Here is a 14,696-nt window from a genome sequence, read left to right as displayed (position 1 = left end):
TATTGTTGAAAATTTTTCATAACGTCGCTCAGCCCTTTGACGTGACATTTTAATTCTGAATACTTTATATTGTACTGGATTTTTTCTATATCGATAAAACACAATTGTCTTTTATAAATCAAACAGGTTACTTATAAATCAAACAGGTTACATCAGAACATTTTCTACATTTGAACGTAGTTGAAACATTTCGGGATATTGAAGAGGAGTTGATCTACATATAGATTTCTGCTATAATATCCATATGGTGTAAGTTTCGAATTATAAAGTACTCTAGCAATGTGCTGAATCCAGAATTATAGTTAACTTGTTATTACACTGTATTTTCTAAACATAAACCTATAATTCAAAAAAGCGACAAGGTTTACCTATACATAATTCTGTGATTCACTCCGTAACTCTACACATTCACATCCACTTCACCGACTTGCGAAAATCACACCTGGATCTAGCTTCTCACTATAATCCCTTTCGGTGGAAATGGTACCCTAGTCACCTTTGGATGATTTTTCGGAAGTTAGTTAAAACTCAGAAACATACTTCTGTTGAGATGCCATATGGTACAATTCAGACATTTTGCTGTTTGTCCGGGATCATGTTCTGTTCTTTTATCACATACCATACATATTTCAGAAGTGGTAGTTACTGTGTATCGAATAATCAGGACAGGCACTTGCAAGAGGTTGAATTGGAAATGTCTTCGTGTGGAAACGAGTTGTTTCATATGCCTGACAATTGTTTGGATACAACTGATTATTCTTTATATGCTGTATTTTTTGACGATACCAATCTGGGAGTTTGTAGATATTGCAAGTTAGTTAAATCAAGTTAAAGTTGTGTATTTGGCGGAAGATAAGTGGTGATAAGTGGTGATATTCAAATTATCACACACCATTTTTGAAATATCCTAAAAAATAAAATGGCCTTATTTGGTTTTTCACCTTATCCCTTTTCCAAATAAAAAAAATATATATATTTTTTGATAGTCAGAATTTTTTAATGAATAGCATTGGATTTTTTTTGAGTTTTATTGTTTTATATTATTAGGCTTCATCACATTTATTCATTTCTCATATTGTAGGTGAAAATCCTAGAATACTTCAAGGAACATGAAAATGTATCAAAAGGTAAAACTGGAAGCTCTGGTGTAGAAAAAATCCAAAACGAGCACTTTCTTCAATCACCAGCCAACCGTGGTGAAAACGCTCATCAGAAAGAGTTTTGCATTTCTGGTGACTGAAAAAGTGCTTGTTTTGGGTTTATTCTACGCCAGAGGTTCCAGTTATACCGTTCAATAGAATAAATAATTATTTTCTGTAGACACTAGAATACCGGGTGTAACGAATCTATCGTGCAACTTATTACTTCTAGATAGAGTATTAGTTATATCAAAATAAGATTTGATATAGGTAAATTGTCAAGTCAAGTCAAATCAATTTCAACATTAATGGATTCCTGGTATAGAAGTTCTACACATGACCCATTTTTAGGGTCGTTATAATTTTGCCATGATCGAATATAAACTAATCTGAGGATCTCAGGTGGCATCAGAAAGCTCAAGTGATTATCATGATAAACATGTTCTCCGAATCACATTTTTTTGACAAGCATTTTCCGAAAAAAAAAATGAATAGATGAGCACTATTCGTTGACTCGTAAATTATAGTCAAGTTTTGGATTATCGGAGGATATATACTTGTATACATAAATTATTAATTTTTGGTTACATTTCAAAGCAAAAATTTGCAATAATTTTTTTAGTTCTCAAGACCTACCACTGTATATGCATAATTATAAAATGTTGAGTATATGATTAACTGATAAAAATAATTTGTGAATAAGATCAAGTCATTGGTACACCTATTCCTGCCTGATCCCTGTAAATTTATGTTCGACAATGAAGCAACTAATTCCTTCCAAGATTCATTTTCGATTCGGGTTTCGCCATTAAACAATTGGGTATTGCAGTAAGGGTTACATTGTCTTTGTTAATTGACACTATCAGTTAGCGTCATCTAGCTATTTCAATTACACCAGTAATTCATTAGAGGCCCTACCGCCGTCTATAATTCTAATTTTCTGAATAATCACCATGGTACAAACACCACATGCGTTAAACTTGATTAATTTTCAATACTTCAGACGTCACATTGTTTGCCTCTTTGTCTTCTCTACACGCGTTCATACATCTATATTATAATTTATCACCCTATCCCGCCTGTTTTCTCTCAGGAATAAATGACTGCCATTCATTCAACGTGAAAAATTTGGTCTTTGTCAATAGGTTTGTGCTCAATGACTGATTTCGAATTATTACTGAGTGACCTTGGTGACGTATTCTTTTCTCGTTTATGGAAATTTATTCACGTTCTTCATTCATTCTATTCGAAGCTGAAGGTATCAACTTTATCTTTTCCGTTGTCATCGTTTCGATGACTTTATTAGTGGAAAAATATTCGATCAATTAAAAATATTGATATTAAGAAAAAAATATTTGTTCACCTCTAAACAAACATTATCTTCATCATTGGATGTGGTGGTAGTTATGGGCAATGTCTTGACGAGCGAAAACCTGTGACCAGTGACTGTTTTTGTGATATTATTTACACCCGGACACTTGATGTTTGCTGTACTGTGATTGACTGATTGATCAATATATTACAGCATTTGACAGTTCAATGCCACTGTAGATTCTTTTGTTTGAGCAAGTTTTCATCATGATTGATATTCGATGAGCTTGATTTTCATGTTGTGATGATTTCCTAATGTTTATATACAAATCTGAATAGACCTGAGGTTAGGAGTGAATTTTAGGATTCATTTGAGAAACGTTACAGTATATCTATCTATCTGGTAGACTTGCAAATGACCTCGATATTCTGACAAGCTCTCATCAGTTTACCAATTCCGTCAGTTAGCGTTGCTTATTGACTTGGAGGCATTTATTATTATGCCCGTATGAGTATCAATTACCTGTAAGACATTATTAAGATGTTAGACAGTGAATACTCATATTAGGAAATCACAGGTGCCACTGGACGGTAACAAAGCAGTAGATTCACCTCCAATAAATGCATTCATAATGAAAGCCTGCCTCAAATAATTTTCGCAAAGTGAATAATGGTTTTATTATTTGACACCCAATTCAAGTGAAATGGTTAAACTTGTAAGGTATCAAAATGTAGTTATAAACTTTCGAAAGGAAATTGAACGTTGGGAATTGAATACAGACGATTTTTTCAAGTGTCTCGTGAAGATACAATGTGGAAAGGGGTAGTATTTATGAAGATATTGGTATAGTATTTTTCCCAGACACTTTGATTTCGTGTAAGTTTTTTGAGTAATATTGGATTCAGGTGTGAAATTTGCAAAAAAAATATTGAAGCTCCCAATGAGACAACATTAGATCACTTTCAAGTGTTGACTTAGTGTGTGACGTGCAGAAGCGGACGCCATGTTGGAACACTACAGCATTTATAACAAGGGGCGAGTAATTCTACTAATATTTTGTGCAGTGACATTTAGCAGTCATGTGATAATTTGACAATTACTAGATTTTTCATACTTTGCGATGTTTAATATAGTGATATAGAAGTAGCCTTTTGTAGAGATATTAACGAAAGTATAGATCTAGATTTTTATGAAAATGTTTATGACAAATGTAAAATGAAGTTGAGCATCATTTATACATCTGTCATCCCGTGATATATAATTCAAAATGTTATAACGAGTACTAGAATAGAGAAAATAGTGTGTAGAAACTTAGAACAGTGATTTAGAGTAGAGACGTGTTAATAATTATATTTCGGATAACAGTTCTTGATTTTTATAGAAATAACATCAGTTGGGCTTATGTGTGATAGATTTAGTTAATGTGTAGATCAGAAAAAATACTGTTTTTAGTTACAATGTTTTGTTTCACCTAACATAATAGCAAACTTAGTTATCAGTAATTTTTTGTGAACATTCCTAGCACACATCACCAAACATATAACCAATTCATCGAATAGCGTATAAAACTTCCAATCGATATCCTTCGCTTCTGAAATATGATTTTCGAGAGAAAATTCCGCGAATAAAAATGTGTAGACATGTTTTGTATTGAACCTTGTCCGGCGATGATAGATGGAAAACCACAAAAATAAATTCAATACGAATCATGAGGACAGCTTTACATGTCTTGAAATGGGTGTGCATATACTCGTAGAAATGTTCCTCTGAGGGCATGGTAAACTGTCGCTTCTAGTTGTCCGTTGATATAAAGTATGGGTGACACTGTCATACAGTAGATGGAAAAGTTACCGTTAATAATGGAATATTTTGACTAAAGTTACTGAAATATATAGTTTTGATAATATGGGACACAAGCAGAGTATTCTTTGTCTTATTGATTCAACCATACAAGTATATTAATTTAGCTCACAATTCTACCTCAACTTTGATATTGATGAGTGGCCTTTTAAAATTTGTTCTCCTTTCTGAATACTAGTCCCTTATCCACAGGCCAAATTTTTTTGTATACTCATCAAAGTTTTGTAAGGGAAATATTATGAAGTTACTTCATGAGTGGCGAATTTTTTTCCAATATTTCCACGTGAACTACTATCATATTACCAGAACCGGTTTTATTGAATTCACAGGCATACAAAATAGAAAGGTATTTTGACGTAATGAATGCGAATCCTCTTGCGGTATAGTTTCATCACATACTATTTTCATGTAAATTCAGCATAAACTGATGAAAATCACCCCTGTTTAAAAAAAGGTGAACTTCGACACGACCAAATAAGAAATGCGCTCATTTGAAGAATATTGAATTTTTGGTAAAATTTATATATGGGCTAAAATATCATCACCAAGTGATCATTTTGATATTGAAAAGAACAATTTAAATCTCTGCCGTTGAAGTTATTCAACGATTACTCTATATCCACACAATTAAACTCTAGTACTCTCCTCAGCAAGAGTTTGATAAACTAATTTATAGTATTTTATACTAACTACGAACCTTTGACTTGGCCTCATTTCGTAGACAAGAAAATTGTCATGTCACGCAATAAGCTTTCTTGGAAGTCGGTAATAGAATAGATAAAAATTACTTGTAATTGTTGAGATCGGTACACGACACTAAACTATCGTATACTTTCGTAAATGTAGAAATACCAAAGTGTGGCGTGAGAAGTATGGACAGTGTTAAAGGCCTTAGTCTAAACAGTCCATTGTAGATCCGTTTATGAATCACCTTCTAAACATTGAATAGAACTTTTCCAAGAAATGTCATGCTGATTTGTATTGAAGAAATCATCCACGTATGTATTATAGGTATACATAATTATAGAAGGCTGTGTAAGAATTTGGGAAAAGTGTTTTTCTAGACGTATGAATGAAACCTGAAACACAATACACTTTTCACTGAACAGCCGTATTATACCATATTTCAGAACCCTACCTAACCTTTCTGAAACGTTATTTACCTACTGTGATATTATAGGTTCATCCAGTTTTCAACTAGGTGCTACGTAATTCATACTGATTCAATGAAATATTACCGCGCTCGAATTGGTTATCGTTTGTATACAGTTTCAGTTCCTTATATTTTTTTTAATTTGAATCATTTGAGAGTGAATAAATAATATAATCAACAAATCTAAAGAAATGAACTTTGAACGTTCAAGTCAGTCTCGGAAATACTTACACAGTAGGTTGAATGGACTGACGCCTGTCAGAAAACAACTTCTCCCCTGGCTAATACCATGAAGGGCGTTGGATTATATCCGACAGGCGTCGTCAGTGCAGGAATCTTCGCAGGAAATTTTCTGTGAATATTCCTGCAGGAATCGGGCAAATTTCGCAAATGCAGTTGGTTAGTACCTCGTCCACTAGATGGAGTGGCATTTTGTTGTTCGCTCCAACTTAGGAAGAGGAATGAAATACTCTGAAAGAATTCAGATTTTCAATTATGGAATATCATTGATTTTAGGTCGATGATGGCAACTATCTTGCACTGACGAGTGGCTAATGAGCCGAAACCGGTCTGCAAGTGTGCCCGTTTCAAAATTGAAGGTCGACTCTCTCAGTTGTATTGCCAATTGAATATGCAGGAAATTTTCTGTGAAGATTCCTGCACTGACGCCTGTCGGATATAATCCAACTCCCTTCGTGGTATTACCCAGGGCTGTTTTCTGATAGGCGTCAGTCTATTCAACGTTCTGTGAAGGTATTTCCGAGACTGGCTTGAACGTTCAAAGTTCATTTATTCAGACTTCTTTCTCATTTAGGCCAATTCACATCTCAGCATATTCAGATTCGTATTCAATAGGTACAAATACTTGGAATATCATCGTGGCTCTCTATAGGAGTCCTCCTCTTTTTTGTATGCCTATGAAAACATAGGCATATGTAACTGAAAACAGTTACATCGTGTTTCCACAAACAAATCCTCATGTAGTCAACTTGTAATAACCCAAATTTGTGTAAAACATAAAAAAAATATTGATATCGTCATATACCTCATTTTCTCTCGAAATAGATTGGATGTAAAATTACTTGTGGATATGACATGAATATATAAATTATTGAGAATGTGATATTCTTAGCTCATCATTGTACACTTGTTCAGATATAATCTTAAAACTTTTTAATTTTTCCTAAAAAATGCAGTTTTCAAGTTGTCCAATTTTCGTTCCAAATTCTATTCGGAACAAAATTTCTTGATATCCAAATCTATTGCTTCTCAAAAAATGAGTTCATGTCAAATCCATATGGATGCATAAAATTTATTTGATATCATAATACACACTTCCACGTGTTTCGACTTTTCTGTTGTAATATCGAGTTTGTCTCTGTTTTCAGTGGATCTAACCAATGGACAGCTCACTCCGAATAATAACACTCCGCTCTTGACTCAAGCATTGTCAGGTAATCATCGTTTCATCATACTCCTATATAGTTAGAACCTCCACATTTTTACAATTTTTTATCCTGTTTCATAATTTAGTATATTTCACAAGTACCATCATAAAATTTCAGTTAGCCTTCACCAATAATTATGATGGAAATGTCATTCGATTCGAAATTTCACAAATAGTAATTTACAATTTGAGGCAAATTGCGCTAACAAATAGTTCGAAAGTTATGAACAATAGTGAGACATAAAAAGAATTGTTGATTTTTTGCAAATATCTCAAGAACTATTACAGATTTTTAAAATTGGATAAAGATGTTTTAAAAAATATTCACGTACCAAAACTGTAGCGCCAATATTTATAGTTTCACTTGAGCATATGAAAAAGGAGGGCTACTTAAGGCTCGCGCTCAAGGCTCACGACTCAATTCTGTCGTTTTAACAAAAAGAAATATTTCAACTAATTAAGTGTGAATACTAAGGAATAAAAAATGAGTTACTTGGTGGAAAGTTGAATGAACAGTAATGAGCTGACAAAAACTTTCAAAGCAACTGTCCATAACTTGATGATGTTTATAACTTTCTTGAACTCATCTCATAAGAATTAATTTTTTTTTCAAATATTTAGATTAGTCTGTTTTCCTACTGATAAAAGGTACGCTGATATGTTTGAATTTGTTGGGGATCTAATAATCTTATAGTTGATCATGGCTTTTACGGCTGATGTCAAAAATATCATTTGATGTTTCCGGGTTTATTAGTCGTCGTCTGAAGGTTTTTATACCTGACGTTTCTTCTGCTACTGCGGCAGATATAATCAAAAGCGATGCGACAACGGTCGAAGTCGAAATAAAAAAATCAAAAACCTTTATTTACAACGTTACTATTTACAATATTTACTGTAACACTCCAAAGAATTGAAGAGGGGAGAAAAAAAGAAACCCCGAACAAGACGCGCCCTCACGACCCAGCCGAGAAAGGGAGACAGACACGATTTTGTTGAGATCTCGCCAGTTGTTAGATATACTTTCAGTCAGTTGTTGTTCTTCTGACACCTCCTCCTTGAGCTTATGCGCCACTCATTTTGAGGTTGATATTAAGGTCCATCATCAAAAATCACATTCGCTGGCGATCGGATTTGTGATACAGACAACGGTAGAAGTGATCTACCTTGCGGCGATGCACGAACTGAAAATGGTCCTGGTGCGTTTGAACTTTTAATGGGACTAGATGTCGGACGGTTCTTGTACCTAAGACCCTTTTTCGATTATTGAAAGAGTCTGTATGTTATGAATTGCCGGTATGCATGTCTTCTTGATGTTCAAACTCTCTTCCTTACAGTTGAAATTATTCTTATGTTCAAGTATTTCTATAGCCTCTCTGAATAGCCTCGGATAGTACCAGCTGGTTTTATCAAAAACTTGCGTGCATTCGAAGGCAATGTCATGTCTGCCCTCTGAGAGAGCGTGTTCTGCCACTGCCGATTTTATCTGTTGCCATAGCGGCAACTTTTTATGCTAGTCAATTGCATTATAACGTTTCTTTTCATCGTTCCTCCTGGTTTACTTATAGGATTTCTGGCGGCTTAAATGTATTTCTGGAGTCTTTAGTTGACCTGAGACTATAATCTTTCGTTCTGGTGGACTTGAAAATTGCTCTAACTCCATGTTTTTCCAGGATCCTTCTAATGAAAACCTCCAGACCACGGCTATTACACCCAGAAACATCGGATAATCTTTCAATCAATTATTAATTTGGAAAAACACATTTTTCAAAATTTTTCATTACATAAGAAATCATTGATCAATCAACTATTAATTTTTGATAGTGAATCGATAATAATCAATAACCATTATATTCCGAAAAAAGATCTTATTATTTGAAATTTTTCATTTGTTTGTTTGATGAACAATTACCTGTTAACGAAGGAATTTTCATACTTCTTTTTTAAAATATAAATGAAAATAACCACTTGCAAATATGAATATTTGATTGAAATGCACTTTTAGGCATTGAAATTTTTCAAAAGCATTTTTTCGAGTAAATATTTGACTATCATAGTTTCCGATACATTCGTTTATAAAAATGATTGAAACGATGGTAATAAAAAGTTTAAAAAAATCATATCAATGTAGCCTTTATCATTGAGAAAACATATCAATGGAAATATTAGAAAATGATTGTATCCAAATAATTCGATAATTCATAAATTAATGGAAAATGAATTTTTCAAAATGAATCCAGAATGGATATTTTTTAAAGAAAAAAAATCCAGTCTTCAAATTTAATAATAATCAAGGTTTCTATATACACTTTCAACTTGAAAAAAATATTTGACTATCATATTTTCAGATACATTCGTTTATAAAAATGATTGAAATGATGAGAATAAAAAGTTTTGAAAAATCATATATCATTAGAAAACAAATCAATCCAAATATTTGAAAAAAAACGTATTCAATGGTTTTTTTTATTCAAAATCTTTGATAATTCATGAACGAATGGAAAATGAATTATTCAACTTTTCAAAAATAGATCTTTGCTTAAGGAAGAAAAAATCCAGTCTTTGAATTTATGAATTATCAAGTTTTTTATATATACCTTCAACTTGGAACAAAATATTGTCAGCTAATTATGGTTCAGTTTCCTAATACTCACATTCAATGGGTTGAAAAAAATGTTGTAGCGATCATTAAAACTATAAATATTGGCATTACAATTTTGGGAAGAGGACATTGTTTAGTGAATTTTCTGCTATTTCAGTATCTTCTTAAAAATTTTGGATCTGAAAAGATTTTTGAAATATTCACAATAAACAAATCTCTTTTTCCAGTAAACTAAGTTGTTTATACCTTTGAATCTATCAATGAGGAATCAAAAGAAATGGTACTTATGAACTAGACTGATTTGCTTGAAAACTGTATTGTTTATGTACATAACACCAGTACATCATATGTACATAACACCTCGACACGTGTTTCGATCACCAAGTGATCATCTTTAAGAGGAAGATGAAACTGGAAACTTCGCGAAACTAAAGCTATTTATGCTATACAGATATATCATACAGGTAAACCATACAGGTGTACCACCCATACAGGTATACCACCCTAAATTAATTTCACAATTAGCCTTATCTATTATTTTACAATATGTCCTTATGTAATGTTTAAATGTTATAGCTATATATAAAACAATTTTCAGCTATATAAAAATTAATTTCACAATATTGCCTAACTTAATATATTTAGAATGTGTCCTTATGTAGTAATCAGTAAATACAACAATATTATTTCAACAAGCTATATAGTATGCTATTTGGTATTGGTCGGTCATCGTTATTCCTAATATTATTATGTTTACCTATTTCTACACTCTTATCGGCATCTAGTTGCCTGTTGTTGTTAACTTGTCTAACTAATCTTAATGAACTGTGAAGTCTATGGAATGGTTTTGTTGCAAAATATGATGGGCGACTGCTGATTTTTCAGGTCTTCCATATTATAAGTGTGCTATGTGTTCCTTATATCTCACTTTAATAGATCTTTTTGTCTGTTTATAATATTTTGCATCGTAGTCCTTACATTCAATTTCGTAAATTCCGGACTTTTCCGCATCCTCGACTTTGTCTTTTGGACTTCCCAAAAGGCTCTGTAGTGTATGACTTGTTCAAAAACCACCTTCATACCTAGTTCCTTGAAAATATTTCCAAAGTTCTTCGTATATTGGTGGTATGGAACTGAGATGTATTTATCTTGATAATTATCATTATGATGTATTTATCTTGTTCCTTGAAAATCTTTCCAAAGTTCTTCGTATATTGGTGGTATGGAACTGAGATGTATTTTCTTGATATTTATCAAGATAAATGAAGGTATGAAGGTGGTTTTTAAACAAGTCATACACTGAAGAGCCTTTTGGAGAGTCCAAAAGACAAAGTCGAGAATTCGGAAAAGTCTGGAATTTACGAAACTGAATGTATAGATGCGATGCAAAATATTATGGACAGACAAAAAGATCTATTAAAGTGAGATATAAGGAACACATAACACACTTAAAATATGAAAGACCTCAAAAATCAGCAGTCGCCCATCATATTTTGCAACAAAACCATTCCATAGACTTCAGTTCATTGAGATTAGTTAGACAAGTTAACAACAACAAGCAACTAGATGCCGATGAGAGAGTAGAAATAGGTAAACATAATAATATTATGAATAACGATGACCGACCAATACCAAATAGCATACTATTTAGCTTGATGAAATAATATTGTTGGGTTTACTGATTACTGGAGTAAGGACACATTGTAAATATATTTAGATAGGCAATATTGTGAAATTAATTTTCATATAGCTGAAAATCGTTTTATATATATCTGTAACATTTAAACATTACATAAGGACATAGTGTAAAATAATAGATAAGGCTAATTGTAAAATTAATTTAGGGTGGTATACCTGTATGGTTTACCTGTATGATATATCTGTATAGCATAAATAGCTTTAGTTTCGCGAAGTTTCCAGTTTTATGTTCCTCTTGAAGATGATCACTTGGTGATCTAAACACGTGTCGAGGTGTTAAAAATAACGATTTGGTGTTGTGAAAAAACTCCAGTAATATGTATTGTTTATGCATGATTATTGATTTGCTATGCAACATCAACATCTGAGATATCAAGTTGTTCTATCATATCGTGCGGATAATGAAAGAATCATTATTATTCATGCCAACGGAAGTTTATCAAATAGGTCCTATCTTGCATACTGTATTTGTTATGTTGAATTTGAAATGTAGTAAATATGAGTCGAATACCTTTGTAAAATATTAGGCAGTGTTGGAAAAAGCGAAATGAGTGATGTCTTACATTTCAATCATTCGAATTGTTCTTTAAAGTTACATTTTCTTATAAGTATCCACTTATGAAAGTATAAGATGTAGCAAAGTTTTCATGAAACAAACTGATACATCAATATTTTCGTGATGAAATGTTTTGACATCTAGATAAGACAATGCTATTGACATTAAGGAAATTGATATCTTCTTGATTCTATTAGGATAGAAAACTTAATGAAAACCTTGATTCAAAATAAAATATTTTAGCAGTAGCACCAAATCGAAAATTTGAAAGAAATTATAAATTGAAATTAAAGTTATGATTTGTTGCAATATAGGCAAATAAATGAGACTTATATTCAGAACTTGCAAAATATTATGTTGGAAAATCCGTTTCACCAAAAATTATTGTAATTGTCGACCCAGTGAAAACTTCCATCCACCTATTCAAGAGCGACCTCGCCATCTTTGATATCGAGCGCCGAACAAGATCTGTCCTTTTATTGCACTACAAGGCAACTGGATGAAACCATAGCCCAAAGCAAAGCATTCATGATTCAACATCATAGGTGTTTCGACATAGGTGTTTCGACCCATCAAGGTTTCATTATTGGAACTAAGCTGAAAAACGAATGCTTAGGTGGACTCAACTATTCTTAAAATTCTTAGGCAATGATATCTCCCCCCACCAGAATTACATCTAAGGGATCGATAGAAGACTCAATTCACTAATATTCATAGTAAATGAGAGTCATCAAGGCGTAAAAGGAGATATAATTCCCTCTATCCACTTTGGGTTGAGTCCAACACTTCATTTGTGGTTCAGCCTAGCACCGTTGATGATACCTTGGCGGGTCGAAACAGCACTGTTTGGTATTAGATCTTAAATGCTTTGTCTGAAGGCTCTGATTGAATCTAGCTGCCTTGCAGAGAAATATGCAGTGGAAGAAAGAGGACGAATCTCTTCCGAAGGTAGATGTCGAAGCTTGGGTTTGCAACTGACATTTTGTTTTTTATTGAAATTTTCAGACCGCGAAATCTAATATGGGCTCCATTCACTTCTTATTGAAACATTTTCAATATAACTAATGAAAGTTCACCGTGACCAAATAGACCTACATCCTTTGAAATATTTCATCTAATTGATATTTTTTTTATGTACTTTTGGACAAAGTAGTATTTTCAACTCTGTTATTGAGTAATTCAAAATTTACATTTTGAATAAAATAAATGTTACAAGAAGATAACGAAACATATGTACCTCAGATCTGTCTCTTTCTTTCTTTCATTAATCATATTACGAAACATGAAAAAATGTCGTAATTTCAGAGGACTAAAGATATAATACACGACTCTGCTTCAAGTATTCCTCAAGAATTATGCTGTTGTGACATATTTGATGGGGGATGATTTTCATTGAAAAAAAATCTTTCAACCATATTCTTCTCCATGGTTATAAAAAATTGTGAAACTTTCGAAAAAAAAAAACCGAATTAATCAATAAAACTCTTTATGAAGTTGTGTACACGCACATTTTCATTCAAATTTGAAGTGAAATAAAAAATATATCCCAAAACAAATACTTTCAAATATATGAACTTTGAATTATGAAAGTTTTCCACTTCTCTATTATTATGGAGAAGTGAAATTCCAAAAGATTTTTTCCGAAAACTAGTATTATCTAAAAAAAATATACCTCATTTATAAATACCCCACGATTTTTTTTCATTTGTGGCAGTAGATGTATTGGTAGTCTATGAGCTGATTGAAAAATATTGAACATTTTGGAAAAGAGAAAACGGCTTCGGTCGGCTCCAGGAGAGTGTATTTGTGTCCCGTAGGGTCATCCGGTGCCAGTTGGACGCAGCAGCAGCCTTCAGGAGCCGACCATCAGAGTACATCTGCACCCCAACCACACCACTTCTCCGTTTCCTTTGCAGTGATGAACAACTACCAGGCTGCAGCAGCAGCGGCAGCTCAGGGATTCGGCCCGCCGACTTCACCCCATGCCACCAACACCAGGGGCGGGTTCCCGGCCGCCAATTCGCCGGGTCCCACTATCGATATGTACAACAGCAGCGCCGGAGATAGCGTGGGATACGTCCAAGCTGCCAGTCCTCAGCCCAGTAGCTTTCCGGCTATTGCTGTCAGCAGAGCTCCATTAAATTATAGTCCGGTGAGTTACCATTATTTTCGCAATAAATTCAGTCATAAATTTTTCCAATTAATAATCGTATAATGAACATCTGAATCATGTTCATTCATAATAATAAATTGATATTTTCATTTGGTCACAACTCTATGTATATAATATGTAAAATACGAAGTACAAAAAGAAATTGTTCAGTGCATCAGAAATCACGATCTAGATATCGATATAGATTATAGATTTGTCCTCACAACTACATGCTCCAAGCTTTGTAGGCAACCCTAATATCCGTCTCTATCACATGTAGGGTATGGGCAAGAAGAATGAGGGGGTGTTCCCATGTGCATCGAATTTTCACACACCGTACATAACAAGTTTTTACCACCTTATCGACCACTGGAGACAAAATGGAGTTAGTCAATCAGCCCTGAAATCATGGAGAAATTTGTAAATTTGCCTAAATTAAAATGTTAACAAATCGATGTTAACAAACGTTTTCAAATGTGAACAGGAACAAGAAAATAATAAAACAAACTGGATGTCGAAAACAGTGAAAGAATCGTGTACAATATGTCATGACAAGAATGAAGATCTGAAATCGTATATTCTTGCACAGTTATAGAGGTTTGTGTACAAACACCTTGCTGATATCTTGAATACATGAAAGGAAGACATCTTCATACTTTTTTCTTTAGGATAAAGACTATATAGAAGTAGAGGCGTCCTAACAGATTTTTGAAAATATGAGTTTATCTGAAATATACCTGAAATAACAAAAATTTCACCTGATCTATCAATCTCAGATGG

General features: G+C 33.2%; 1 protein-coding gene across 6 annotated transcripts in view; it reads left to right on the top strand.

The window, feature by feature from the left end:
• The window catches only part of Rbp6 (RNA-binding protein 6), a 1,483,108-nt gene extending 1,468,544 nt beyond the window's left edge, over positions 1-14,564 (top strand). For 4 of the 6 annotated variants that reach the window (XM_074170375.1, XM_074170376.1, XM_074170380.1 and 1 more), the window contains 3 exons: positions 6,853-6,918; positions 13,582-13,916; positions 14,197-14,564. In XM_074170375.1, the coding sequence (XP_074026476.1) occupies positions 6,853-6,918; positions 13,582-13,916; positions 14,197-14,340 (545 nt within the window). In that variant the 3' untranslated portion in view covers positions 14,341-14,564. The remainder of the gene's footprint in view (positions 1-6,852; positions 6,919-13,581; positions 13,917-14,196) is intronic. The other 2 variants (XM_074170377.1, XM_074170379.1) reach the window with 1 other exon arrangement.
• Positions 14,565-14,696: the final 132 nt, after the last annotated feature.

Source organism: Leptinotarsa decemlineata, unplaced genomic scaffold (assembly GCF_025532065.1).
Source record: "Leptinotarsa decemlineata unplaced genomic scaffold, Ldec_3_MD MMD2_P_RNA_scaffold_9, whole genome shotgun sequence".
Lineage (NCBI taxonomy): Eukaryota > Metazoa > Arthropoda > Insecta > Coleoptera > Chrysomelidae > Leptinotarsa > Leptinotarsa decemlineata.
This window is presented reverse-complemented; position numbering and strand designations above follow the sequence as displayed.